At 45.9% G+C, this 10,492-nt stretch overlaps 1 protein-coding gene across 2 annotated transcripts in view; it reads right to left on the bottom strand.

Annotated features, from left to right (window-relative positions):
• The window catches only part of trappc8 (trafficking protein particle complex subunit 8), a 28,637-nt gene that overhangs the window by 9,812 nt on the left and 8,333 nt on the right, over positions 1–10,492 (bottom strand). For both annotated transcript variants that reach the window (XM_084011540.1, XM_084011541.1), the window contains 12 exons: positions 10,184–10,337; positions 9,420–9,516; positions 8,066–8,328; positions 4,744–4,859; positions 4,510–4,660; positions 4,160–4,260; positions 3,394–3,499; positions 3,040–3,171; positions 1,718–1,942; positions 1,523–1,628; positions 357–551; positions 47–219 (listed from right to left, as the gene is read on the bottom strand). In XM_084011540.1, the coding sequence (XP_083867666.1) occupies positions 47–219; positions 357–551; positions 1,523–1,628; positions 1,718–1,942; positions 3,040–3,171; positions 3,394–3,499; positions 4,160–4,260; positions 4,510–4,660; positions 4,744–4,859; positions 8,066–8,328; positions 9,420–9,516; positions 10,184–10,337 (1,819 nt within the window). The remainder of the gene's footprint in view (positions 1–46; positions 220–356; positions 552–1,522; positions 1,629–1,717; positions 1,943–3,039; positions 3,172–3,393; positions 3,500–4,159; positions 4,261–4,509; positions 4,661–4,743; positions 4,860–8,065; positions 8,329–9,419; positions 9,517–10,183; positions 10,338–10,492) is intronic.

Here is a 10,492-nt window from a genome sequence, read left to right as displayed (position 1 = left end):
TTGGTTTTATAGCATCCATCCGTCACACTGTGGCTGGGCTGCTCACCCCTAGAGCCAGGCTCTCCTCATTGGTGATGCTCTCTGCTGCCGACTCCTCAGCCGTCTTGTCCTCTGATGGAGACGCAGCCTCGGCAGAGAACCTCCAGAGGAGCGAGAGGTTGGACAGAGCCAGAGGAACCTTCAGAGGGTTCCTGAACGTCACCTCCACTATGATTGGCTCTGCAGAAACACAGGGCGGCCTGTTCACTGGGCTGTACAGATCATGCTATGATTCTTTAGTCATTCCTGATTGGTTGGAAAGCGTCTGCAGGTCGGAAGCCCTCGTCCTATTCAATAATACAGTTAAACCCTCTCACCCTCTGCCACAGCCAGTGGGTAGCGCAGGTTGTCCGTCTGGCTGTTCAAGCAGCACTGGGTGGGCTGGAAGTTTGCTGGGACGATCCCCCTGTTGGCCGCAGCCACCAGCTGCTCCTCTAGGTGACTCCACATGGCCGCCAAATCCTGGTCATACTCCTGGTCCAGGGACACGTGGGTGGCGGCCTGTTTGTCACCTGGACACATCAGGGAGAGAAAATCAAACATGGATGAAGAGTTAAGGCCTGATTATGCTTCCGCGTAGTGATCACGCAACGGCCACGCAGATCGTGATGGTTCTGCGTTGGGTTTACGTGTCGAAATGCAATTCAATGCCACACCGGTAAATGTCAGAGACGTTTATGTAACTTCACCAACCGACTATTTTGTGTAGGTGTATTATATAAAAATGGAAAATCTAGGGCTGTCAAACGATTACACATTTGAATCAGATGAATCACAGGGTAGCTGTGGATTAATCACGATTAATCACCATTCGGAAATATAGATGAAAAATCCCCATCTTCTCTGTATATTGTTGTGGGAACAGAAAGAAAAATAACAGAAGGCGAATATGCACCAGAACGTGAAGCCTCGACAAATACGGATGCACTGATACCACTTTTAATCAGACTGAGTACTTTCAGAACCGATATGAGTACTTAATAATACTATAACAGCTCTAACAATTCAACTTTGTGTTTTCTCGATACAAACAGCAGTTTACAGTTAGGATATGAATAATAATAAAGAGTTTTAGACTGAGTACTGCAGTGCACATTGTACTGAATGTACAGGATGTGTTTAAAGGATTAATAAAAGTCGCAGAATAAGCTTATAGATGATGCATTTATAAGCGCATGGAGAAACAAGATGAACCAGCCATGTGGTACCTTTTCATGTCAACACACCCGAGGCAGATAAAAACATTTTCCTATTGTCCTCAGACGGGCGACTTCTCATGTCTCATGAGGCTGTGCTCGGCTGCCAAACGGGAGACTCTTGGGATTTAGCGAGCCTGACAGCACTCGCTTCACCAGGAGGAAGTCCTGCAGCATGTGCTCCTTCTGCAGCGAGGTGGGGTGATGCACCGGCACCGCTCTGTGAGCCCTGCTGGTCTCAGACCAGACAAAGGCATGTAAATGGTGGAAACTTGTCAATGCGTTACCTTCTGCAAGGCGGCGTTCGTGTCCGAAGTAGACTCTTATGGCTGAGCTATGGATGCAGGGCAGAGGCAGCTGAGGGAGGCCGCCTTCATTCCCCCCAGACACACTCTGAAATCACACACACGGTTACTTGTGTATAAAATGGCTATAAAGAGAACAAATGGAAGTAAACCTTGTTCTCCACACACTGTAGTCACCTTGTAAACGTAGAGGTATTCTCGGAGGAAGGCGCCCTGCTGTGTGACCGTCTGCCTGCTGTCGTTGGTCAGGATCTGTCTGAAGGCCGTCACAGCGTTTTCAGGTTGGCAAAGCGTGAAGGACTGGCGGCCGATGGTAAAGTTGATGTGGTCCTCGGCCAAAGACCAGCCCTTCTCCTTGTACACCTGCATGGCTTGGCAGTAACAGCGCAGGGCGTGTTTCCTCTGTAGGAAGACACAGCAGAGAGGTCATGAGGAAGAAGAGTTGGTGAGATACTGAGCTACACACCTTGTGCAGGATTCCTCTCTGCTACTGCATCTTCTCCAACACTAACAGGAAATAAACAGTGTTGGGAAGTCTGACCAAAGTGACTTGGAAGGTTTGTGATGGTGTTCACACCAAGCCGGGGTGAACCTTTCCAATGGTCCGAAGACAGACATTACTTGCATTGAGTTAAGGATCTCAGTGAGGTCTGGACAGGATGTTGGTACACCAGGTCTGGAGCCAGATGACACCTGCTGTCTGAGTCCTGCTGCTAAGTTACTGCTAATGAAAACCCAACATTCTTCATTTTGCTGCTTCGAAACAAAAGCTTTGAAATAAGATAACGAGGAGCTTTTACCGTGAAGAATTTAAAGGAAATGAAATGTGTTTCTCCACAGAGGCTAGTTGGCAATGAAACGGTCTACTAATACTGCAGAGAGGAAGAGGAAGCAGCTGAAATAATTGGGGAAATGTATCATGATTCATTTATAGGAAATTCAATTTCAACTGTTTTACATCCGCTCCTTTGACCATAAACTATATCTGATCACCATCCATTCAGACAGGTCTGACTGAAATGTCAAGTGTGGACCAGACATGGGATGATGTGAACATTTCAGGATTATCATGCATCCGAAATAATAATTGTGATTCATGATATATCCCAATAATCATCCAAATATGCTTAAAACGTCATTTAATATACTGGAATCACATTTTGTTGAGAAACAAATATTTTTTATTGTGTCAGATATGACAACTTTTTTTTAAATGAACATCCTTTTGAGTGAAAAACAATCAAATAATCTGAAATAAGGTCTCCAGGCATAAAGGGTAATAGAAATCTATTTTTGTATCTTGTATTTTTTTAATCAGTCTATTTTTCACCCGTCATGCCATGAAAGCTTGAAAGTGACAATATTCACGATTAGCTCGATAATAGACATCCACCAAGATCAACTTACTGTGAGTCATATTTATGGTGATCCACAATGAAACCCAATATCATCCCATCCCTAATTGGGTTAGAGCACAGTCAGTGTGATGAGCGGCTCACCTGTCCTGCTTTGCTGAAACGATGGCCAGCCAGGATCATGTGGAAGGCAAACTTGCGCACCATGGGGTTACGCATGTTGATGAAGCAGTGGGCGGCCTGTTCCAACAGCAGGGCACTGCGCAGGTCAGAGTCCTGCACACAAACGGGGAAGCACAGTTAAGACACTGCTATTTCACCTGATAATTCTTCTTTCATGAACGAACCCATTCAGGATTCAGCATTCAGCCTTTACACTCATCTATAAGTCACATTTACACTTCCTGTCTTGCAGTGCATGATGGTACAGCATGTATCTATTGGATTGTGACCGTAGACTTTACACACTATACTATGACATAAAGAGGGCTTCCTCACCTCGCTGGTCATCTTGATGAGGAGGGTAGCAGCCTCGGAGTATTTGCCCTGACTCTTCAGGATCTCAGAGCTGAGCAGTGCACAGCGCTCAGCCAGCACCATGTTCCTGGAGAGGAAGACAACACCTTGAAGAGACTGTGGTTGTACGAGGTTCTTCTCCACAGTCGGCGTTCCACCTCCAGGAGATGGAGTTTGGACAAACAGACAGGAGAACCGAAGCTATGCACAGCTGTGGACGCATTTTAGACACCTACAAATAATCATTTGCAGTTGAAGTGGATGCTATTAGATAAGTTTCGCTTTCAGCAGAAAATCCTCTATGTTGTATTTGTCAACGGAGTCTCGTGGAGCAAATTAATGGCTTCAGTTCCCTGATGGGAGGGGCTTTCTGATGAGAAGAAAAAGCTGTGAAAATATTCTAGATATTGATTTTCTTTGTGTGTAAAATGTGTCCACAGTTTGAACTGTTTCTATAAACGCCATCTACTGTTGGTTATACACGTACTATGGAGAAGTTCCTCATTCAATTTATTCAACATGTTTACATTCTCAGGCCCCCGGAGAATAAACGTAGCTGCATTCAGGTGTCAGTGTGTTCCTGGCTCTCAGGAGACGACACTCAACAAGTCATGAAACAGACACATTAAGGTCTGGAGACTTCCATCAGGGTGCACAAAGACAGATTTGGTGACATTGCATTAGCACAATCAGCCTAAACTGTGAGTGAAACAGCAGACAGAAAGAACATTGTGTAATTGGGTCATACTTGCAGACATCTCTGTATGTCTGGATTGCGGTGTCCATGTAGTGTGCTGGATATGGTCGGGGAGCTCCGGCCTGCAGAAAGGCCGACACTGCAGCCATTTCCTACAGGAGACGGACGAGTGGAGGGCAGATGGAGCGATGGAGAAAGGGAGAGGAAGATCATGATTAGGATGAACATGCGTACATGGCAGGCAATAAAACGCATGTCTGAGTGACCAATTATTAGTGTGTGTGTGTGTGTGTGTGTGTGAATGTGTGTGTGTGTGTGAATGTGTGTGTGTGTCTGTGTGTCTGTGTGTGTGTGTGTGTGTGTGTGTGTGTGTGTGTGTGTGTGTGTGTGTGTGCGCTCACCAGTGCCCCTGCAGCATACAGCATGGCCTGGTCTGACAGGAAGTCCTTCTTGGCCGTGTGGTAACAGCTGTAGGCCAGCTCGTAGTGCTGAACCAGGAAGCACAGGTCGGCCATCTTCCTGATCTGCAGCTCAGGGGCTTCTGGGGGATATCTGACATGACAGATGGAAAGTCAAACCGGACGGATGTGGATAGAGTTCATGGGGTTGATGTATAAAGGCAGTGTGATGCTTACAGAAGGCCGAATGTGCTCTTTGGTTCACTGATGCTCTTCTCTGGAACTTTTCCTCCTCCAAACCACTTCTTGGTCGCGGTGAACAGAGACCGACTCAAACCTTTCCTGGAGACCAGCTGTGGACGGGGAGGCAGAGCATGAGTGCTGGGAGCTGGGGGGGGGGGGGGGGGGCAATATGCCGAGAGAAAAAAGTTGCAGATTTGCTACTTTTTTACGATGCAACAAACAACCGACATTTATGCTAGCTAACTTCCCATGAATGTCGCATTTATTTTTCTAATGAATCCATCACAACGTGTGACAACGGCTCGTTAAGGTCCTTAGGATGACGGCTGTTGATGCTTATTGTTGGTTTTATTTATACGGGCCAAATTGTCATCTTATGGGAGTTTATTGATTGGTTGGTCGGATGGATAGTAGCCGGAGCTTTCACTTGTTGCCATAGCAACAGCAAACATCCAGTCAAGCAACGTGTTTACCTCCCCATGCTCCGTCTCTTCTTCGCTGCTTTTGGTGTATTTAGATTTTCTCAAAACGACGCCAAGGAAAAACGGAGAAATAAAGATAGTTTTGGTACGTGTGGACAGCCTCTTAGGAGCTAACTGCATTAGTAGCGACCTGTCAATCAGCAGGTAGCCCCGCCCCTAAAGCATCCCCTGCTTTCTGGTCTGTTGGACTCTAAATGGACCATAATGTACTAAATGAACTAGAGATTGAGACCATAAACTCATGTTTACAGTGTTTACTGAGATAATTAAAGAGAGAAGGCAAATTTTCTCAGACTTCTATACAATCAGAGAGGAGTCGCCCCCTGGTGGCCAGCAGAGAGAATGCAGCTTTGAGGACCTTCAGCATTGGCTTCACTTTTCAGAACCGGAGGTTGCTGCTTTATCAGGGTCTGATACACTATATTGCCAAAAGTATTCACTCACCTGCCTTGACTCACATATGAACTTAAGTGACATCCATTCTTAATCCATAGGGTTTAATATGACGTCGGTCCACCCTTTGCAGCTATAACAGCTTCAACTCTTCTGGGAAGGCATTCCACAAGGTATTTGTGAGGTCACACACTATGTGCCTCAGCATCCGCTGACCTCGCTCCATCATTTTACGTGGTCTACCACTTCTTGGCTGAGTTGCTGTCGTTCCCATTCACTTCCACTTTGTTCTAATCCCACTGACAGATGACTGGAATATTTAGGAGTGAGGACATTTCACGACTGGTCTTGTTGCACAGGTGGCATCCTATCACAGTACCACGCTGGAACTCACTGAGCTCCTGAGAGCCACCCATTCTTTTACACGTTTGTAGAAACAGTCTGCATGCCTAGGTGCTGCTTTTATACACCTGTGGCCATGGAAGTGATTGTTGGAACACCTGATTTATATTATTTGGATGGGTGAGTGAATACTTTTGGCAATATACAGGTGCTGGTCAACGAATTAGAATAATTTGAAATAGTGCAATCATTAAATTCTTTGAATGCATTTTTTGTGCAGAAAGCAAATCAGGTGTTCACCGCACCTGTCCTACTCGTTAGACTAATCACAGAACTCGTTACCTGTAAAAAATTTGCTCAGCTGAGCTTTCCAAAAGGCCCATTTAGGCCATTTAACTGTGACACTGTTGTTTTATTGAATTAGAATAATGGAGAAACCGTTTCATTGAATTAGAATAATTTTTATTATAATTAGAATCATCACTTTCTCAGTATTTTGTGGCTGCCCCCTTGGCTTGTATGACTGCCTGAAGTCTCCGCGGCATCGATTTGACCAGCTTGTCGCAAGTTTCCGCACTCACAGCTTCCCAGGCAGTGGCGATGTTCTGCTTCAGTTGGTCCAGCGTAGTAGGCTTTCTGTCGCGAATTTTCCGCTTGATGATGGCCCAAAGGTTTTCAATGACATTGAGGTCAGGCGAGTTGGCCGGCCATGCCAAAACTTCAAGCTGTTTTTTAGTGAACCAATCTTTGGTCGACTTTGCCGCATGAGCCGGTGCAAGATCCTGTTGAAATATGAAGTCTTCTTCGCCGAACTGTTCCTCAACAGTCGGAATCAGGAACGTTTCCAGAACATCTTGATATACGGCAGCATTGACAGTCGTCTTGAGGAAGCAGAGTCTCCCTACACCTCGAGCGGACATGCATCCCCAGACCATAACGCTCTGGGGAAACTTGACGGATCTTTTCATGCACTCGTGGTTGTAGGTTTCGCCACCACGACGCCAGACACGAGGACCTTGGTCACCGAAGGAGATGCAGAAGCGTGATTCGTCACTGAAGACCACTTTCTGCCAGTCTTCAGCAGTCCACTCGACGTGTTCTTTGGCCCACTTCAGCCGTTTCTCCATTTGTTTCTTGTTCAGCATCGGTTTTACTGCTGGAACGCGAGATTTGAAGCCGAGTTCGCGCAGACGACGGTAAGTGGTTGATCTGGAGACGTCAGCGCCGGTCTGCTTGTTCCACAAGTCGGTGAGCTCGGAAGTGGACTTGAACCGGTTGCTGACTGCGATCTTTCTCAGCTGCTTGTTGTCACGAGCAGAAGTTTTTCGGACGCCGGAACAGTTGGTGCGCTTGCTGCAGTTTTTCTTGAGAGCTTTGCAGACGGAAGACTGGCTGATGCCGAGCTGCTCAGCAATTTTAGTTTGGGTCAAGCCTTGTTGGCGAAGGGCTTGAATTTGAGCCACTATTCCGGTTGAGAGGTCGCGCTGCTTACCCATGATTGATTTTACAACTTAGAAATTCTACTCAACCCTGACTTTATACTGCACAGTGAACACTCTTCACAGAAAACAAAAATTCGAGCATTTATTCTAATTCAATGAAACGGTTTCTCCATTATTCTAATTCAATAAAACAACAGTGTCACAGTTAAATGGCCTAAATGGGCCTTTTGGAAAGCTCAGCTGAGCAAATTTTTTACAGGTAACGAGTTCTGTGATTAGTCTAACGAGTAGGACAGGTGCGGTGAACACCTGATTTGCTTTCTGCACAAAAAATGCATTCAAAGAATTTAATGATTGCACTATTTCAAATTATTCTAATTCGTTGACCAGCACCTGTAGTGTATATTGAGATAGTTTTACAGCTCTCCACATTCATATGCAAACAGTATTGCTAAAATTATATCATACATTGATTGTGGTGAGTTTCTATTGTTATTTATGATGAGTGTTTTTTATCATGATATGCAACAAAATCCCGAATGGCATGATTTTTTCTGTGAATATTCTGTCTCTGTGGATCTATTCTGGTAGAGGAACTGAACACTCGTTTATCAGAATGGGTGGAGGTTTGTCCAGGAGTAGGAGCTGGAGTTTTACCTGGTCGTTGAGCTGTCTGATGTTCTTCTCTATGTGTGGCAGCAGGCCTCTGAAGGTGAACTCTTGGATGAACTGCCTGATGTGGTCATGGTCGTTCAGGGTCAGACAGGCCCCGTGGCTCCCTGCGACCCCCGCCAGGCTCTCTGCATCTCTTCCACCTTTCTTCAGCTCCGCGTTGACAGCACTGAGGGTGTGCAGGCTCCCCGGGCTGCTCGCACTGTCCAGCTGGAGAGGATGGCTCTCCAGGCTGTTGGATGCTCCGTCTGGTGGGAAACAGCGTCAAAACTAAGCTCGATCACGACATAGATACCGTCGGTATCAGTTCACACTGTTTATGTGCTGTGCTACTGCACACCATGTCAACACTAAGGCGTGTTGGGTGGTGTGAAAGAATGTTATTGCGATTAAATCACAGCTAAATACTTTATTCTGGGTTCCTCCAGCTGTGGTTAAGCAGCCGACGTGTGTCTTGCTAGATCCAGTGAATCTAGTTTGGTGAAATCCACCGAGCACCTCCAGATGATGTCATGAACCCAGACAAGGCCCTCATTTATCAAGAGTGCGTAAAAAAGGTTCTAAATTTTGTCTTATGAATCACTTTTAAAATGTGCGTAAGTACAAATAAATCGGCCATGCACTCGGCGGTCGTACGCACTCCAGTGTTGATAAATCCCACATGTTCAAACCCAACATGCTCGTGCACATTTGGAGTAATTTGTAATCAGAAACGCCCCCAATTAACCATATATGGTAACAAAACATCTGTTTAAGAACCACCACCAAATTCCTTTTTCCCCTCACCGGCATAACGGAGAGCAAAAAAAAGAAACTTTTCTGCAACAGAAATGAAGGTGCTGTTGTTCAGTTCACTTGGTGCAGGCTCACTGGTTAGTTGACAGTGTGGTTAGTTGGTTCTGGGTGAGACACCCTATGATCATATACTACCGGTATGGGTTACTACATGGTCCTTTCAGTTTGTGTAGCAGTCCCTGTAGAAACAAGAGTGTACACTACTACTGTAGCCAGTATTTAGCCAGTGGTTTGGATTCCCATTCATTGTTTTGACCATGAACCAAACATGCTGACCAATTTAATTGTTCACCCGTTTAAAAGACGCTGGAAAGAAAGCAACGTTACATAATGTCATCTAAACTGCAAGTGCTACGTTGTGACCTGAGTTCGGCGTATGTGCACAGCGTTTCCAAAACATAACCAAAACTCTCCATCCGAACGTCCTGAATGCTACTTAGCCCTTTGAGATGGAAGTGATAAAAAACGTTCAATTGATTAACGGTATTGCAGGTTTTCCAGGAGGCGTGAGCACCCTGATGAAGGAGCTGCTGAAGTGACTGACCTGTCTCTGTTGAGTGATGGCAGTCCACCTCCGCTGCACCGATGTTGTTCTCAACAGCAGCACTGCTCCCAGCTGCAGCTACATCGTCATGCACGTCCTGCAATAAGGGTCACCACACCACGTTAACACACGGCACATGATTGGATGGAACACAGGCGGTGTCCTCATCCAGGGGATCCTTGAGGTCCTTACATCTGAAGACCGAATGCATCGTCTGTCCTCTTTCAAAGACTCCTTCAAATGCCGCCCAGAATTGCTGCATTCTTCTCCTGATTCAGAGGATCCAACTGATGGATCCCTTCATGCCCCAACGTATCCCAAGATTCATTGCACACCTGTGATAACTGGATTTTAATCAAAATGCTGCCTACGTGCGGATCAGCAGCAGAATAAACTCTCAGCCTGAAATAAATCATGAAGCAGATCCTCCATCATAATATAACAGTAGAAAGAATCAAATATGAGCTCCATTTTAATCAGATAATGTACGTTACCTCTTCTATGCCCTTTCTTGTCAATTGCAACTGGTTGCTAGGCAACAGGAGCGGAAAAGGTGATGCAAACAAGAAATCCTCTGTAGACCAGTCCGTCTCATTTGGGAGACCACTAGGTCTGGCCTTCGTGGTCTTCAAAGGACCTGATGTAGACCGCTAAGGACGCTTCCTCCGATAGAGGGAGGCTGAATTGGGACACAGCTACTGTGTTTTGTGCCATTAGTGCTGATTCTAACCTGGACCATGGTGGGTCACTGCTACGTAGCTTACCTGGCTCTGCAGATTATTCCTGTGCAGGTATTGACTCCAGGGGTCAGGAATCTGTTCACCTTCTTCAGCAGAGAGCGTGCGAGAGTTCATTTTCAACAGATAGCAGCCCTGATGACCGTACCTCTGCTTCATATCCTCATACACTGAATCTGCCCTGGAGAGGAAGGAGGAGCACCGATCAAAGTGATATCAGAGAAATAAACAACAGAATATATATATATATAGTGTTTCCCCTACCATTGTACAGGCCAAGGCCAAGGCCAAGGAGACCTGCCGCCAGGCCAAAAAAAAAAATCAATATACCAAAAA

This window comes from Eutrigla gurnardus (genome assembly GCF_963514095.1).
Source record: "Eutrigla gurnardus genome assembly, chromosome: 6".
NCBI classification, from domain to species: Eukaryota; Metazoa; Chordata; class Actinopteri; order Perciformes; family Triglidae; genus Eutrigla; species Eutrigla gurnardus.
Note: the sequence above shows the minus strand (reverse complement) of the source record. Positions and strands in the feature narration are given on the sequence as shown.